Source organism: Thalassophryne amazonica, chromosome 15 (genome assembly GCF_902500255.1).
Source record: "Thalassophryne amazonica chromosome 15, fThaAma1.1, whole genome shotgun sequence".
Taxonomy (NCBI): Eukaryota; Metazoa; Chordata; class Actinopteri; order Batrachoidiformes; family Batrachoididae; genus Thalassophryne; species Thalassophryne amazonica.
In genome coordinates, this window is record NC_047117.1 from 12,917,400 (window position 1) to 12,937,187 (window position 19,788).

The window sequence follows — 19,788 nt, forward strand, 5'->3', positions numbered from 1 at the left end:
GCATTGGGCTTTTTTTGTCGTAGCCTCACAAAATTCGGTATACATATTTACCATGCCAGGACGCACGAAAAAGTCTCTTACTGTCATGGAGAAATATCGACAGGAAGTCGGCCATTTTGATTTTAAGTTTCGATTTTGAGCAAATTTTTGCAATTTTTGGCCATTTCCACTACTTACATTTGAACGAACTCGTCCTAGGGATTTCATCCAATCGTCTTCAAATTTGGTCAAAATCATCACAACACAATGGTGATCAAAAGTTATCAAAAGATTCTAATTAAGTCAAAAGGCGTGGCTGCTAGGGATCGTCAAACTTTGGCGAGCTTTTCGGAGCACACCATTTCACTTCGCACGGCTGTCACGCCCACATACTTCATCGTAGATCCTTCAAACTTGCTGGACATGATGAGGGCTCCGCCCTGAACGTCGACACATCTTAAGTTCCCACCTGCGCCATAGCGCCCCCCGGTGGTGGCGGGAAATGTTCTATTTTTACTTTAAGAGGTCCTGATGTCACATACTTAACCTAATCAACTTCATTCCACTTCTAAAACATGCACAACAAATTGGTGAACGTAGGCGATGAATGCTGTGAAGTTACGAGTAACGGCGTCCGTGTGGCGGCATGCCGAATATTGCCCATTCGCCATGAAATTACGTTCTTCACTTTGACGGCTTTAATTTTGTCACATCATCATGAAAATTGATACACAGGTCGAGCACGACAACCTCTTACAATTCATACGGGCGTCGCCCATGGGCGGGGCAAAATGCCTCAATAGCGCCCCCTTGAAACTTTCAAAAACACCTCCCCATAGCGTTTTTTTTGGAGTAGGGAGATGAAAATTGGTACACATGTGTGACTTGCATAGACGTACAAAAAGTCTCTTGGACCATGGGTCTACTCCAAACAGGAAGTCGGCCATTTTATAATTTTCTTCTCAGTTTGGCGTGATTTACACATGTTGTATTTGAACGAACTCCTCCTAGGGATTTTGTCCAATGCACTTCAAATTTCTTCCAGATCACCCAGAGACGATACTGACCAAAAGTTATCGAAAGCTTTTCTTTATGTTGAAAGGTGTGGCCGCTATGGCGTCGCCATTTTGACCCTTCGCCATGGAACATTATACTTAAACAGGTATTGAAGTCACATAGTTAACCCCATGAACTTCCTTCCACTTCTAAAACATGCAGAACAAGTTGTTGAACGTAGGCGATGATCGCCGTGAACTTATGAGTAACGGCTTCTGTGTGGCGGCGTACCAAATATCGCCCCTTCGCCATGAAATTACGTTCTTCCTTTTGATGGCTTTAATTTTGTCATATCATCATGAAAATTGATACACAGGTCAAGCATGACAACCTCCTACAATTCATAGGGGCGTCGCCCATGGGCGGGGCAAAGTGAATATCGCCCCCTTGAAAATTTTAAAAACCCCTCGCCATAGGGGGTTTTTTGGAGTAGGGAGATGAAAATTGGTACACGTGTGACTTGCATAGATGTACAAAAAAGTCTCTTGCACCATGAGTCTACTCTAAACAGGAAGTCGGCCATTTTGAATTTTCTTCTCATTTTGAAATGATTTCCACATGTTGTATTTGAACAAACTCCTCCTAGGGATTTTGTCCAATGCACTTCAAATTTCTTTGACAGCATCCAAAGATGATACTGACCAAAAGTTATCGAAAGCTTTTCTCTATGTTGAAGGGTGTGGCCGCTATGGTGCCGCCATTTTGACCCTTTGCCATGGAACATCAAGTCATGATAACTCCTTCATGCTTTGCCTGATTGACTTGAAACTTCACATGTATGATGACGGTTGGCCCCTGAACACACCCAGCCCCTCTGTTTGTACACTGAGCACCCCCTAGTGGATGACCAATCAACATGTCATAACTCCTTGATCCATTGTGTGATTTGTTTAAACTTTTAATTGTGTGATGAGTGGTTGCCCCTGCATGCACATGCCCACATGTGGTCACAAGGGCACCCACTGGCCTGGGTAGGCAGTTGCACGGAATGACGGCCCGTATATGACTGCTTGCAGTCCTAGTTATTAGGGCTCGAGTAGGCAACGTTCTACGAGGACCCTATTGTAATTGCGGTTTATTATTATTATTTTTAATTATTATTATTATTCTTCCCACTTTTGAAATCGAAATTTCGGCCTCTTCCCATGCTCAAAAACTCACCAAACTTTCCAAAGTCGTTGAAGGGTGTGGCCGCTATGGTGCCGCCATTTTGACCCTTTGCCATAGAACATCAAGTCATGATAACTCCTTCATGCTTTGCCTGATTGACTTGAAACTTTTAATTGTGTGATGAGTGGTTGCCCCTGCATGCACATGCCCACATGTTGTCACAAGGGCACCCACTGGCCTGGGTAGGCGGTTGCGCGGAACAAGGGCCCGTATATGACTGCTTGCAGTCCTAGTTATTATTATTATTATTATTATTTATTATTATTATTATTCTCACTCTTGAAAATCGAAATTTCGGCCTCTTCCCATGCTCAAAAACTCATCAAACTTTCCAAAGTCGTCCGGCCGGATCCGAAATTCGATATTTTGGGGGCGTCGCACATGGTCGCAGAAAAATCGCGAAATAGCACCCCCTAGAAATTTTCAAAAACCCCTCCGCATTGGCCTTTTTTTGTCGTAGCCTCACGAAATTTGGTACACATATTTACCATGCCAGGACGCAGGAAAAAGTCTCTTACTGTCATGGTGAAATATCGACAGAAGTCGGCCATTTTGATTTTAAGTTTCGATTTTGAGCAAATTTTTGCCATTTTTGGCCATTTCCGCTACTTACATTTGAACGAACTCGTCCTAGGGATTTCATCCGATCGTCTTCAAATTTGGTCAAAATCATCACAACACAATGGTGATGAAAAGCTATCAAAAGATTCTAATTAAGTCAAAAGGCGTGGCTGCTAGGGGTCGTCAAACTTTGGCAAGCTTTTCAGAGCACGCCATTTCACTTTGAACGGCTGTCACGGCCGCATACTTCATCGTAGATCCTTCAAACTTGCTGGACATGATGAGGGCTCCGCCCTGAACGTCTACATATCTTAAGTTCCCACCTGCGCCATAGCGCCCCCCGGTGGTGGCGGGAAATGTCCTATTTTTACTTTAAGAGGTCCTGATGTCACATACTTAACCCAATCAACTTCATTCCACTTCTAAAACATGCAGAACAAATTGGTGAACGTAGGCGATGAACGCCGTGAAGTTATGAGTAACGGCGTCCGTGTGGCGGCGTGCCGAATATTGCCCATTCGCCATGAAATTACGTTCTTCATTTTGACGGCTTTAATTTTGTCACATCATCATGAAAATTGATACACAGGTCGAGCACGACAACCTCTTACAATTCATAGGGGCGTCGCCCATGGGCAGGCCAAAATGCCTCAATAGCGCCCCCTTGAAACTTTCAAAAACCCCTCCACATAGGGGTTTTTTTGGAGTAGGGAGATGAAAATTGGTACACGTGTGACTTGCATAGACGTACAAAAAAGTCTCTTGCACCATGGGTCTACTCCAAACAGGAAGTTGGCCATTTTGAACTTTCTTGTCATTTTGGCGTGATTTCCACACGTTGTATTTGAACGAACTCCTCCTAGGGATTTTGTCCAATGCACTTCAAATTTCTTTGACAGCATCCAGAGATGATACTAACCAAAAGTTATCAAAAGCTTTTCTCTATGTTGAAGGGTGTGGCCGCTATGGTGCCGCCATTTTGACCCTTCGCCATGGAACATCAAGTCATGATAACTCCTTCATGCTTTGCCTGATTGACTTGAAACTTCACATGTATGATGACGGTTGGCCCCTCAACACACCTGGCCCCTCTGTTTGTACACTGAGCGCCCCCTAGTGGATGAACCATCAACATGTCATAACTCCTTCATGCACTGTGTGATTTGCTTGAAATCTGAACTGTGGGATGAGTGGTTGCCCCTGTACGCATGTGCCCACATCTGGTCACAAGGGAACACACCGCCCTGGGTAGGCGGTCACGCGGAACGAGGGCCCGTATATGACTGTTTGCAGTCCTAGTTTTGTTTTGTTTTTACTGCTCAGCAGTTGCATAATTAGAATATTGTATCTCATGGCTAATTGATTTCATGGTTATTGTGATTTAATGCAATTGTATGATTGTGTGATGGAACTTGCATTGTTAATTGAAAAATAAATAAATAAACACAGAGATGCAGACATTTCTATGCCTACAAAGCAATGTTCCATACACAGATCTGTGCAAACGTGCCAGACATGATTGCCATAACATCACTGGATGCAGTACTTTAAATAATGATGACAGTGAAGAAGATTCTGATGAGGATGGTAGGGATGATGAAATGGAATAAGTGATCACCACTGCTTTGCTTATTTAATAATAAAATCCATAAATCCTGATGAAAGCATTTTTAAAAAGTCAATTGCATGCTCTCTGTGTGTTTTTTTTTTTTTTGAAAATCACATATACTTGTTGCATGCTGACATTTTGGGCCAGCAGTTCTCACTAATGCTCAAAATTTGCCAACATTTTCACACCCACCCCAGACGTAGGTCATGGTCTCAAAAATTCAAAGGGATATTGGCCCTATTGATTACACTGCACTGGTCTATATCCTTCCAGCTTCAATTCCCTACAGAGGATTCACTGGGTGAGTCACTGGATGAGGAGGTCCAGAAAATTCCTGCCAGTAAAAAGTACTGCATAATCATCTCTGACATTTTAAAAATTCTGTTTAATACAGGTGAGTCACCAAAGAACCTATTTTTGACCATGTTGGCATCTTTTTTACATGCAAAATGACCATAACACAGAATATACACAGCTAGGCCAGTTGACATATATACATTTAATGAAAATAATCATTTTGATTTCTCGGAGTGCAGTGACATTCAAATAAATATTCTGAAAATAACTAAATACCTTATCCTTGTCGTCACAGTGCAACGAAGTCTTCAGCAGATCATCAGAATCCACATCTTCTCCAACTTTTTTCTCCATAATGCTCACTCGGCCCTGACACACGACACAGATTTAACGTTCCAACACATATGTGGGTAACCTTTTTGCTGTTTTCAGTGAATTATTTCAACTCACCATGTCAGAAAACGTTAGCTTCGCTGAGCTGCAATGCTAACGACAGGCTAAACCCCCAACATGCCCCTTAGCAACAGTATCCATACACGAGCAGACGTCCTTCCTTAAATCACCATTAATTTAAGGGCAAAATTTAGGTTTATATCAACGATAAAGCCTCGACAGCATTTGCATGCAACTACGGCACCGTGTATGTTTACTTATTTTCATGCTCGATCAAACTGCCATCGATTAGTTCAGGTTCCCGCGGTACTTCTCCTAAGACCTGAGTAGTAGAACACCGATAAATCGCTGAGAGCGATTATTCGTGTTTTTTTTTTTATGGTTTCCCATTTTTAAGGGATAAAAAGTAACATTATGCTGATAAGGTGTTTCGGGGTCATGTTTGGGTTATTATCTTATTTTTTTCACTAATAAGTCAGTAGACAGTGGACCGCTGGTGGCTGTGGGTTAGTTAGTCCAATGGTTAGGTTTGGGCAACAATATTGTAACTCACAAAAACAGCATATAATGAGGATGATTTATGTTTGATACTGTGGCAAAAATCACCAGAAACCATCATAACTTAACAATTTTCAGATTTCTGATTTAATATTTTTGTTTGTGTTTTAAACAAGTTGACAATATTACAACTAAAGTATACCAGCCTGTGATGAACTTACTTCTTGTTTTGTGGATCCTTTGCTAAATAGGCTTGCAGATAATCCTTGGAAAACACTGGGGTCCACAATTCTGAATACTGTTAATTTCATTCACCAAGAGAAGTACCCCTGTTATCTTTAAAACTGCTGTAATAAAATCTCAACTTAAGAAACCTAATCTGGATACTGTTTTCTGACAAATTTCCATTATTTCCAAGTTTTCATTCTTTAAGAGTGTTTTTGGAAATTAGTAGTAAAGCAACTTTGTGTATATTTGAAAGAGAATTATTTATTTGAGCCTTTGTAGTCTGTATCTAGATGCATTATTCATCAGAGATGGCAGGATTTGTTGTTGTTATACAGATACTGATTCCATATCAGTGTTGTGTTGATAATATAGATTTAAGTACAGCTAACAGCAAATCGCTGTACTTTGTTGGCGAGAACTGGATACTACTTCAGTGTTTCTGGTCAGTAATGGCCAAGATCTTCTTTGTCAGGTCGACTTGAGTGTGTTTCTTACAACAACACTACATCTCATAGTGGAGTATGGAGTACCTCAAGATTATGTTCTCGGCACATTCTTATGGTCTCTCTTAGTCAGATTACATGTAGCCATGGAATTGACTTTCACTGTTACACTGATGACCTGGAGATGTACCTATCTCTTTATACAGCCACAATTATAGCAGGTTGTAAAAGACAAACACTTTCCAAAATGACGTGGAGGTACCGCATCATCTTTACTTTAATCTACATCAGGGGTGTCCAAACTTTTTTTAGTGAGGGCCAAATACAGAAAAATAAACAAAGGGCTTGGCAAAAAGGGCTGCTACTCTCTCACTTGTATTAGATCTTTTTCTTCCACTCTTTATAATACTTATTTGTGCTCGCATTTTTTTGAAAATAAATAAATAATCCGTCTTTCTCATTTGATTTGCACTTCTATCATTGTCTAAAAAAAAAAAAAAAAAAAAAAAGAACAGACAGACTGCATCAATCAAAGCTCAACTTTGGGAAGAGAAGAGACATGGGACCAGAGAAGGAGGCTGAGATAAGACAGGCTGGATTAGGAACATGCCCCTGTGCTGTATAACACAATGAAAAACAGACAGACCTGATCATGTACAGTGCAGATCAAACAACCACACAGACATATATTCTTCAGCTGTTACAGTATATTATAGTGTAACCTGTTTTTGGACATTGAGAATTCTAAATCCCTGCATTCACTTGGGGTTGTCTTATTTACATTATGTTCCATGTAGAAATCTTCTAGTTTGGGGAAATTGTCCTGATCCTCAGACATCCACAGGTCAGGTACTTGATGGCGGTCATAGTGATGTGCATTAGAGAGCCCAGGTTAAAGAACATGTGGTAGAAGGCACGAACAGACAGGCTTCCAGTTTCATCTGCATATTTCAGGGCTAAGATGGGCGTGTACCAGGGGTTGGTGAGATTTCGGAAGCGCGGGCTGCTGGCTTCAATCACTTTCTTGGTGCACTGCAAAGACGGACACACAGATTGAATCAGTTCTGCAGACAGAAAACTAAAACAGACAGACTGAGCTCCAGACAGAGAACATACTCTGGCGATGTCATCGGGCGTTTGACCCATTGTGTCAAAGATGTCAATGGAGGAAGGAAGGTAGACGTTCTTGAAGTAATGGATAGTGTCAGCGTCTGCTCCGGGATACTCCCTCTGTCTCACATCCTCAATCATATTTTTCTCAAACTCTGTGTGTACTGGACCAGGTTCTATCATGGACAGACTGAGGTGAGAGAGAGAGACAGAGACAGATCAATGTTTGTGAACCAAACAACAAAATGCAACAAAGTTTAAACTCCATGACCTGGTAATATAGAAATGTAACACAGTGCTAAAATATCCTCGGCCGTATGAGCATTGTGTTCTTTAGAATTTGCAGTTGTTTAATTAATTATTAAGATCCTATTGTCTTACGTACAATTTGTACATGTTCAATAAAGCTCCTCTATCAATCAATTATTCACTCAATCAAAAACAATATTTACATTTTAACGGCATCTGCAGGAGGCCTTGTGTGTGTGTGTGTGTGTGTGTGTGTGTGTGCGCGTGTGTGTGTCTACATGAGCTTTTGACATGCGCGGAAGTTGTGCAAATCAAGGAATATTTGTCGATCACCCTCTGTGCATTTGCAGGTATTAATGGGACAAATTTAACTCCATAGAAAGTTAGCTTTCAGTTAGCGGAAGTTAGCATGCACGCTAACATCCACAAAATATCTTGTAAATGACTCCAGAGATGCTATCAGGTTACAAAAACAGCGTTTTCAGTTTTAGAAGTGTTTATTTCTCGCTAGATTTTACATAATATACGACAAAGAGGTTGTATTTACACACAAATGAAACAGAGTTTTGCGGCTAGCTAGCAGCCTGTGACATCACCATGCTAGAGACAATAGCTAAGTTCAAATGTGTTAGGTTCTAAAAATGTTTTCAGTTTTAGAAGTGTTTATTTCTTGTTAACTTTTACATAACATATGAAGAACATGTACATAAAAACACAAAACAAAGCAGTTTTGGAGAGTCCAGTTACTGACGTTGCAGTGTTGCTCTACTCTGATTGGCTGTCAACCCCGCCACTCAAAAACAAACCGAACAGATTGAAACTGAATGTGACTTTTTAACCTCTGAAAATACCTCTTAAAATAGGTCAAGATTAGCCACCTTTGAACTTGTCCAAGGTCTGTGTCCCAAAAATGTTCCCTGTGAATTTGAAGACTAATAGAACTGGACATATGCTGAGCACAGACAGATGGATAGACAGGCAAGAGGACAGACGCAAAGCCTTCGCAATACTCGATGACCATATTTGATGGCCCATCATTTAAATAAAAATCCAAAATAATGATATGCATGAGTACAGACTCTTTAAATTATAACACATGCAAATCATTACTTTTCTGGCTGGTTTTCTTGAGATAAGTCAGGGGATGGATACATGAGCATTTCCAAATCAATGAATATGTCTCAGACTTATTTATGTCAATCTTTAAGAAATATGGTAAATCTGGTCTGGGGTTGGCAGATTTAGGATCATGAATGAGTGGAGCAGAGAATGCTTTTAGTACCAAAAACAACAAATCTAGGCTCGAGTCCCTTCCGGCAAACTTTGACTGAAATTTCACATCTATAACTGATGATGCAACAGATGAAAGTGGCACTATGCAGTTTCTCCAATCACAGCTGTAGAGGCTTATCACTCCTTTTGATTTGAATTGGGTGACTTGGTGGCTTCCCTCACTTATCTCCTTTTTGCACATTTTGCCTACTCCAGACAGATTTACCCAACTGTGTGTATTTTGTACAGATTGATGTAAATGGCATACTTGGTGACTTGGAAATGTTGATGTACACATCCACTGACTTTCATAAAGGAAATTTCCTGTAAAAGTGATGCTTTTGTTTGAGAATAATGCTTCCACTCAATTTGTCCAAGTACTTTTGTCCTCTGAAAATGAAGGGATATGAATAAAAATGATTGTTCAAGCCCTTGCATCTGAGCTGAAAGTCTACACTATGATCACATCTTGATTGTTTCATTGCAACTTAGTTGCAGTGGTGCAAAGAAACAAAGTTACAAAAGTTGGTGACTGTGCAAATACTTATGAATGAATGAATGAATGAAAACTGTTTATTTCGAACATTTGATACAACAACAATTACAAGATAGATCAGTAAAGACAACAACAAAAAAGTTCCTACTGTGTACCCAACATGACCGAAAAGGGGTAGGGTGAAGCATCAGCTTATTTATCCCTACCCCTTCTTCCCCACAACCAGTAATACCCTTTGCCACATATACACATAGATTCCTACACACCTAAACCGATATCAATATATATATATATATATATATACATATATATACACATACACATACATATATACATACACACATCAACATACATACACATATACATACACATATATACACATATACATATATACACATATATATACACAAACATAAATATACACCTACACATACCTACTTACATACAAAATACTATATATTTACAAGCCGAAGCAAAAAACAAAAACACCCTAACCCTCATTACCCTTCCTCCTCCCTATACCCAGAAAAAAAACATATTTTTGTACCGCTGTTTGAACTGGTTCATGCTTGGACATTGCTTGAGCCCCACTCCCAATCTGTTCCACATCCTCACCCCACAGACAGAAATACAGAAACCTTTTAATGTTGTTCGTGCCCACTGATGCTTTAAATTAAATTTCCCCCTCAGACTGTAATCCCCTGATCTGTTAAAAAACATATTTTTAATATTTGCTGGAAGTAAATTGTTTATTGCTTTATACACAATTTGTACTGTTTGAAAATGAACCAAGTCTGTGAATTTTAAGAATTTGGATTGTAAAAATAGTGGATTTGTATGATCTCTATAGCCAGTATTATGAATAATTCTTATAGCTCTTTTCTGCATTACTGATAGTGATTGTGTTGTACCTTTATAAGTATTACCCCATACCTCTGCACAGTACTGTAAATATGGTAAAACCAGTGAGCAGTAAAGAATGCGGAGTGAGTTGTGGTCCAGAATATGTTTCGCTTTGTTTAGAACTGAAATGCTTCTTGACAGTTTACTTTGTATATGTTTTATATGAGTCTTCCAGTTTATCTTATCATCTATTATCACCCCCAGAAACTTATTTTCATGTACCCTTTCAATATCTACCCCCTCGACTTGTAACTGAACCTGTATGTCTGTATTACAATAGCCAAATAACATGTATTTTGTTTTACTTAAGTTTAATGATAATTTGTTTCTGTCAAACCATATTTTCAGTTTTCCCATTTCTATACTGATCCTCCTCAGTAACTCCTGCAAATCCCCCCCTGAACAAAAAATGCTTGTGTCATCTGCAAATAATACTAATTTTAATATTTTGGAAACATTGACAATATCATTTATATAAATTAGAAACAGTTTTGGACCCAATACTGACCCCTGTGGGACGCCACAAGCATTGTCCAAGCATGATGATGTATATTCCCCCAACTTCACAAACTGTTTTCTGTTACTTAAGTAGCTTCTCACCCAGTGCAACACCAACCCCCTAATCCCATACTGTTCAAGTTTATTGATTAATATGTCATGATTAATTGTATCAAAAGCCTTTTTAAGGTCTATAAATATTCCAACTGAATGTAATTTGTGGTCTATGGCGTTTGTAATCTCCTCAACTGATTCTATTAATGCAAGTGATGTTGAACTATGTGCTCTGAATCCATATTGACTATCAGTAAGTAATTTATGTTTATTTATGAATTTGTCTAATCTATTATTGAATAACTTTTCTAATAATTTGGAAAATTGTGGAAGCAAAGAAACAGGTCTATAATTTGTGAAGTGGTGTCTATCCCCAGTCTTATACAGCGGCACAACCTTAGCTATCTTCATTTGATTGGGAAATTTACTGGTTTGAAATGATAAGTTACAGATGTATGTTAATGGTTCTACAATCCATTCAATGACCTGTTTTACCACCACCATATCAATTTCATTTAAATCGGTAGATGTTTTATATTTACAATTATTCACAATGTCTATAATTTCATTTCCATCCACTGCTGTGAGGAACATTGAACAGGGATTTCTTTCTATGAGATTATTATCCCAATCCTCAGGTTGGGAATCGGGAATTTTTTCTGCCAAGCTTGGTCCAATATTTACAAAAAAATTATTAAAACCGTTGACTACCTCATCCTTATTTTCCTTCTTGACATTATTATCAATGAAATACTGAGGGTAACTCTGTTTTTTATTACCATTTTTGATAATGCTATTTAATATATCCCATATTCCTTTAATATTGTTTTTGTTATTATATAATATGTTACTATAATATTCCTTCCTACATACCCGTATAATATTAGTTAATCTATTTTTGTATTTCTTATATCTATTTTCTGCCTCTTTAGTCTTTAGTTTTATGAATTCTCTATACAGTGTATTTTTCTTATTACATGCATTTCGTAACCCTTTCGTCATCCATGGTCGAGCTTGGATTTTTTGTTTTCTGTAGTCTTGTTTAATTGGACAATTTTTATCATATAATGATGTAAATATTTGTAAAAAAGTTTCATATGCACTATCAACATCACTTTCACTGTATACCTTTTCCCAGTTTTGCTCCTGTAAATCCTTCTTTAGTGTGTTCATGTTTTCCTCTGTCCGCACTCGCCTGTATTTTATTTTCTCCTCTGGCTGATTCCGCCGATGGTTTCTATTATAAACGATGAAAACTGGTAGATGATCACTAATGTCATTGATTAATAATCCACTCACAGTGTTATTCTCAATATCATTGCTGAATATATTATCAATTAAGGTGGCACTTATGGACCCGACTCTATACGAAGTCTGTTAGAAAAGTATCCAACCTTATTATTTTTTTCAAAAACCATATGGATTTGAATCACGTGTGATTGCATCAGCCAAGCTTGAACCCTTGTGCGCATGCGTGAGTTTTTTCATGCCTGTCGGTTGCTTCATTCGCCTGTGAGCAGGCTTTGAGTGAGGTGTGGTCCACCCCTCTCGTCTATTTTTTATTGCGAATAAATGTCTGAACGATTTGGATCTTTGCTGCATCACTTTTTTTCCAGAAACTGTGAGAGACCTCCAGGTGGAGACTGTTCAAAAAATTAATATGGCTTTCAGGGACGATTTTATGGGGATTAAACAGATTAAGGAGTGTTACTGCCCCTTTAAGGACGGCCCACAACTGCTAAGAGCGCATCGCTCTCCCAGCACCGATGGACAGGCTGACACCCCGCACAAACAACCAGATCATTTCCAGCGTGAAAGTTTTGTTGATCCGGGACCTCATCTGACTTTCACAAAAAGGCAGAAGATGTGGACATCAGCACTTTTTCCGGTACATTCCACCGTTACAGGAGTTTTTTTTTCACGGAAAAAGAAGCCGAGGGACGCGCCACGGAGCCGTTCATTACGCGGGACAAAACCACCTCGGTGTTGGTCTCTCAGGACAGCTTAAAGGTGGATTTCAGACGGATTCCGGTTGCTTTCCAGTCGTGTGAATATCCGATTGTGATTGTGCATGAGCTGAACATGCCAGAACATGTCCTGTGAGGCTTCATCACGGCGTTTCTTTTCGCCATGCAGCTCTGCCGCGACGCGCGGAACTCCTCCGCCTTTGTTCCTCTTTCCATGACAAAAACTCCTGTAACAGTGAAATGTGCCATTCATTTTTAAACTGGACGCTGTCTTGATCCGGTATGTCCTCTGACTAGCACAGGAATTGTGAAAAGATGTGGACATCAGCACTTTTTCCGGCACATTAAGACAGACATGTGGAGGAGTTCGGCGCGTCGTGGTGCAGCCGCTCAGCGCAAAGAAACACCGTGATGCAGCCTCACAGGACATGTTGGGGCTTGTCCAGCTCAAGCTCAATTTCTCAGATATTCACACGACAGAAAAGCAACCGGAATCCGTCTGAAAGCTGTCCTGAGAGACCAACACCGAGGTGGAGACCTGGAGGTCTCTTACAGTTTCTGGAAAAAAATTGATGTAGCAAAGATCCAAATTATTCAGACATTTATTCGCAATAAAAAATAGATGAGAGGGGTGGACCACACCTCACTCAAAGCCTGCTGACAGGCGAATGAAGCAACCGACAGGCATGAAAAAACTCACTCATGCGCACGAGGGTTCAAGCTTGGCTGATGCAATCACACGTGATTCAAATCCATATGGTTTTTGAAAAAATAATAAGGTCAGATACTTTTCTAACAGACCTCGTATGTACGTGAGAGGGCCAGACTTAGTTGTACCTTATCAATTTGTCTCTGTGTGTGTTTGCACGTACACACTGCCTGCATGGGAACTCACGTGATGTTAAACTTGAAGAGCTGCACAGCCAAACTCTCACAGAAACCTTCCATGGCAAACTTGGACGCAGAGTACACATCATTAAACACCACACCTACACAAACACAAACACAGAGGACACACCTCTTACACTTTTGACTCAGTTGCTCAAATATTCATGTGCCAGTGTTGGTGTAAATATTACTAGTACTACAACAGGAAAAAAAAATGCAGTTCAACTTTGGTGATTATTCAAATCCTTTTCTGGAGTTAATTAGAGAGGACTCATTAACATTTTATTCACATCAAAGCCCAAAATGCAATACCTGGTAATGTAAACTAAAAAAATGTACTAGTAGTAGTAATAATAATAATAATAATAATAATAGGCAGGTCCAACTGGGAGGAGGCCCTGGGAAAGACCCAAGACATGCTGGAAGGGCTAAATTTCCCAGATGGCTTGGGAACACCTTGGGAACAGGAAGTGTTACAAGGCTTGGTCAAGGATAGGGAAGTGTGGGATGAGCTGCCACCATGACCTGGACCCAGATCATAAAATAATATTCTGGTCTTGATGCTTTTATGTGGATAAAAGTAAATCAAATCAAATCAATTTTATTTATATAGCGCCAAATCACAACAAACAGTTGCCCCAAGGCGCTTTATATTGTAAGGCAAGGCCATACAATAATTACAGAAAAACCCCAACGGTCAAAAGGACCCCCTGTGAGCAAGCACTTGCCGACAGTGGGAAGGAAAAACTCCCTTTTAACAGGAAGAAACCTCCAGCAGAACCAGACTCAGGGAGGGGCTCTGCTTCCTTGTTTGCACTCAGGGTCGCCACAGCAAATCCAAGGTGGACCTGAATGTTGAATTGGCACAAGTTTGACACCAGATGACCTTCCTGACACAATTCTGCATTACATGGAGAAGTGTGGTAGGGGTTGGGTTTGAACCAGGAACCTTTATACCGAAACCAAGTGTACCAAACAATTGGCCATCACTTTCATATAGGCCAACTCCCAACTTTTATACTTCTTGATCCTTCATCGAACATTTTCTAACTTTTGTGGAAATTAATTCAGTCCATGTGGACTAATGATGTCCACATGGACTGAATGATCTCATCCAAATCTATGAATGGTTTTGTTTGTCTACTCTGTATATATTACATTGTAATTTAATCTATCCACCAGCAGATGGCGATATAACTGCTAAAATTGTTCAAAAGCATGGTGCAGCTGACCACGTGCTGTTACCTCCAACAGCCAGCAGAGGGGGAAGGTGTTTGTTCCAGGGTGATGTGATGGTTGGTTGGTTGGTTGGTTTGCAGAAGCCACTGCTGCGTTGACATTTCCAGCTGAAGTGACTTGGATTTGGCTGATTTGTTTCTTTTCTTCACTTTACATTGGTTTTTGCAAAAAAAACAAGTGTGTCACCTTTCTGTTCTCAAATGAGCTCATAGGTCTAAATCAACCCAAACCTGACACACACACACACACACACACACACACACACACACACACACACACACACACACACACACACACACACACACACACACACACACACACACACACACACACACACACCCCTGTTTGCTAACCTTGCAGTCCCATGACACTGCTGATCACAATGATGTGTCCCGCTCGCCTCTTCTTCATGTCCGGCATAACCTCCTTGATCATTCGGATCACTCCAAAGAAATTGGTTTCAAACACTTTCTTCATCTCTTCGATGGGGATGCTCTCCACAGGACCCACCAGACCGATACCTGCGTTATTTACTGTTTAGAACAAGACAAACATGAGGAAATATTTTCATAATTGAGACAGATCCTGATCCAGTTCATGATAGCTAGCACCCCCCATGATAATTACATGAGGGTGAACTTTTTAAATAACTCAACAGGTTAAGTTATTATAATGCATAAAGCTATGAATAATTAGAGGTGTGGTCACTTTGATTGACAGCTACTGTGTGGCAGTGAGATAATATGTCTTACTGCGACATTTACTGGTAAATGGACTGTATTTTATAGCGCTTTTCCATCTATATCAGAAGCTCAAAGCGTTTTATGGTAATGCCTTGCATTCACACACATACACTCACACACCGATGTCAGGGTACTGCCACGCAAGACGCTCACTACACACTGGGAGCAACTAAGGGGGTTAAGGACCAGACGGGAGCCTGAACCGAGGATCCTCTGGTCTCAAACCTGCTTCTTAACCACTAATCCATCACCTCCTCTTACCCATCTAAGAAGTCTGTGCTTCAGTATTTCTGTCGACTGAACTTTTCACATTATTTAATTTGTGTGTTAGCACCATTAGGGCAGGGGTAGTGGCCAAGTGGTTAGTGAGCTTGGTTTCAGCGCAGAAGGTTCCCGGGTCAAACCCCACCTCTGCCACATGTCTCCATCTAATGTGGAGTTGCATCAGGAAGGGCATCTGGGGTAAAACTTGTGTCAATTCAACATGCAGATTCACCTCAGATCTGCTGTGGTGACCCTAAGTGGAAAAACAAGGGAGCAGCAGAAAGGGACTTACTATGTTAGCACCATTAGCTCTGTTAGCAGGTAACTTCATGATGTTTGCTCCAATGTTACACTAGCTACAAGTGTAACAGTTTGTCACTTGAGGGGTGTTCCTCGGCGTTACTGCTGGTTACTTGGTGTTATTGTGCACAATCCCGACTGATTAGTTTCAGTAAAATGTGTGTCATCATGATGATGTTCCTGTATCGATAGTTAGCATGCTAATGTCCATTATAATGTCTTGTAAATCACATCAGATGTATTATCTGATTACAAAAACAGGGTTTTTAGATGTAAAAGTGTTAACACTACCTATCAAAAATTTGGACACACTTCCCATTCAGGAAAATGTGTCCAAGTTTTTGACTGGTAATGTATTTCTTGCTAACTTTTAAAAATCTAAGGGGAAAGCCAAACATATTAAATCTACACAGAAAAAAACAGGTGTCTTGGAACATATTCTTACTTTTTTTTTTTTTATTTCAGCAATTATCCAACGTACGTCACACTATCATCATTCTGCCTCCACCCAGAATGGCAGCATAGGCTTCTCATCTATTCTGGCCCCGCCTAGGTGGCGGGCAGCATACATAGTAACGACACAGTTACTGTAAAACGCTCTGATTTAAAATGAATGACAGTCACGTTGCCACTTGAAACCAAGGTTAGCCTATTAACATTAGCCAGTTTGGTAACTCTTAGATGGGGGTGTGTTCATTCATTCCACCTAGGTCATGCCGGTCTTGACCATGTCCCACCTGTTAACCCATTTATGGATTGGATGGGAGTTTGGCGGAATTAAGCACGGACAAGATGGCGACCTAGGGGTGACACACACACACACATATATATATATATATATATATATATATATATATATATATATATATATATATATATATATATATATATATATATATATATATATATATATGTATGTACGTAGTCTGAATGCAACAAGCCGGGGATGCAGATGATTTTGCTTACTGAGGATATCCACACGTCGATCCTTGATGCCATCAATACACTGTTTGACGGACTCGTCGCTGCAGACGTCCAGCACGGCCAGAGACAGAGTTTTCCCATACGTGTTCCCGGCTGCTTCCACCAGCTTCTCCTTACGTTTCAAATCGCGCATGGTGGCAATGACTGTGAAGAGGTGGACGAGAGCACAGAGGAGTGTTACATCACATCAATTATGTGTAGCAGTGGTGATGGTCTGAGCTGAAACCAAGAAACCCAGAAATAACATGTGCATCCAATCCTGCTGATATGTGCAGGCAAAACAACTCATATTTATGGATGGCTCATAAAGATTATTCTCATCTGTAATTATGTCTTGAATGATTTCTTCTGGATCCCCCCAAAAAAATCAAATTACAGTTCTGCCACTGAAGTGTCCAAAGGTAACCCTGACCCCTGACCTCTCTGTGCAAAGAGAAAACACTGCAGGTGTTATGTGTCGACGCGGGTTGAGGAGCGAACCTGCGTCTGACCGAACCCAGCGCTAAAATAACCAGAAAGCGGTTCCAATAACAAAACAATTTATTTCTTTCACCTCTGGTGCAAAACAAAGTGTATAAACAAAAGATGCGTCAGTCTGGTGGAGTGAAGGCTGGCACGCTCTCCAGCGCCTAAAAGGATCGAAGCCTGGCGCTTCTGGACTCACTTTACCGCCAAACACCCCCCAGGTGGACACGACAAACCGACTCTCTGCGAAGGATAGAAGAGGTGAGGTAAGTCAGCAGTTACAAGCAATATCCTTCAAAAGGCACACACTATCAGCAACACATTCAGGTCTGTATTTAAGCTTTATGTAAATGAGCAGCTTCTCACAACAGGTGGAGGATCAGTTGTCCGCACGCCACAGCAGTGAGAAGCGAGCTGCACAATTCTCATCACAATTCAAATATACTGCGTAACAAAATACCAAGTTACTATCAACAAGTAGTCAAACAATTAATCACCTCTGATGTGTGCTGACAGCATGTGTCCCTCACCCTTCCTGCTTCACAGGCACGATGTGTCAAACCCAGGCGCGGTCCTCAGCGTCTCACAAACGAACATCACAAGGTCGAGTTCCCGGCAATTCTGCTTGAATCACACATGGCTTAAATGCAGAACGCCATCTCATTATCTGCTTCAGCTGAAAGTCTTTAAGGCTGCACGTGAGCACCATCCACAGGTGCTACACATAATGTTGATGAGGGTGAAGGACTCTTCAGCCAGCACCTTCTCCACAGACAAATCAGTTTTCATACCACCTGGAGAGCAAAGAAAAGAAAAGAACACCAAAATGTCCAGCCACACCCCCCCAACACACAACAGCAGGCTTTGAGGTTTCAGGAACCAGTCCACAGTATCGGAATATATTCCTGAAAACATGAGATCATTTGGAGAAAATTAACTGGAAATGACAAATATTGTCATGCAGGCCGAATATTTCTATCGATCAAACATCTGTTCCATGGATTTCTCCCGTCCAGAATATTTTTAAATGTTTGAAGCACTCAGTCAGTTTTAGGCGGACTTTAGTCTGTAGCCGTGCTCTCAGATTTATTAACCTTTAAGCTCCATAATCATGTAACACTCTAAACCGCATGATGGCTGTACATTTATACGTACAATGAACATTCCAGTTTACCGTGTGCCATATTTATATCATCGTTAGCTGACTGTCTGTGTGATTTCATGTTTCTTCTCTCACACATTCAAACAGTGATCCTACCGTAATAACGCTGCTGTTCGTCTTTGGCCAGCATCACGGCGATCCTCAGGCCGATACCGGAGGAGCAGCCGGTGATCAGAACCACTTTCTGTCCAGGACCCGCCATGACCCTGTGCATGCTGTGGGCAAAGCAAGAACCCGGCAGAAGAGAAGGACCTGTGCAGGATGAATGGTGAGGTAAGAACCACCGTAAGAGGATAACGGAGAGATTATCCACCAGTCTGTGCACGCAGTCCTCTCTGCTGTTGGCAGTTGGGTCTGTGATTCATAATGAAGATGTCACTTTGCACTTTCCGGTGCAGATTTAAGATTTCAAAGTGCTTTTATAATTAAACAAATCCATAAATAGCAGGATGCACTGTAAAATATAAGTTGACTTTACTTAAAAAAATATGCAAAGTTGTTGCCTTAAAAAAGTTATTTATGTTAACTTAGATACATTAGATTTGACTAATTTTTTGTTAGTTCTCTGTACTCAAATGAACTTAAATAAATTATATTATAGTAACTTATTCATTTTGAGTTTGCAGTACTCAAATAAACTTAAAAACCTAGATTATAGTAACTTGTTTATTTTGAGTTTACAGTAGTCAAATAAATTAGATTACAGTAACTTATTTACTGTGAGCATCCAGTACACAAATGACAGTGTAATTCTCTTTAGTTTTGTTCATCCTTCATATTCAGGTCAATTTAATTTTCTTGAACCTACAGCTAACCTCTAACTTTTAGTATTGACTCCAGTACACTGTCAGCTACACAAGCCATTTTTGCGTTTAAGCACCGCTGACACTTCTGAGGAAAAACAAAGGTGATCACAAATCCAGCACAAACAATGAGTCAGAGCTTCTGTCTTTGAGCGCT

General features: G+C 40.3%; 2 protein-coding genes and 1 long non-coding RNA gene across 7 annotated transcripts in view; 1 reads left to right on the forward strand and 2 right to left on the reverse strand.

Annotated features, from left to right (window-relative positions):
- Positions 1-5,356, reverse strand: part of palb2 (partner and localizer of BRCA2) — an 18,677-nt gene extending 13,321 nt beyond the window's left edge. For all 5 annotated transcript variants that reach the window (XM_034188123.1, XM_034188124.1, XM_034188126.1 and 2 more), the window contains exons 1-2: positions 5,123-5,356; positions 4,949-5,041 (exon numbers count right to left, since the gene is read on the reverse strand). In XM_034188123.1, the coding sequence (XP_034044014.1) occupies positions 4,949-5,041; positions 5,123-5,125 (96 nt within the window). In that variant the 5' untranslated portion in view covers positions 5,126-5,356. The remainder of the gene's footprint in view (positions 1-4,948; positions 5,042-5,122) is intronic.
- Positions 4,957-19,077, forward strand: LOC117526107. The gene is made up of 2 exons (XR_004565215.1): positions 4,957-5,078; positions 18,956-19,077. It is a non-coding gene; the product is annotated as an uncharacterized LOC117526107 (long non-coding RNA).
- Positions 6,730-19,071, reverse strand: LOC117526106 (retinol dehydrogenase 8-like). The gene is made up of 6 exons (XM_034188127.1): positions 18,925-19,071; positions 17,184-17,345; positions 15,264-15,443; positions 13,679-13,772; positions 7,351-7,534; positions 6,730-7,266 (listed from the first exon to the last, which is right to left on the reverse strand). The coding sequence occupies exons 1-6, from the start codon at positions 19,040-19,042 to the stop codon at positions 7,039-7,041; spliced, it is 966 nt and encodes a 321-aa protein (XP_034044018.1). The 5' UTR covers positions 19,043-19,071; the 3' UTR covers positions 6,730-7,038.
- Positions 19,078-19,788: the final 711 nt, after the last annotated feature.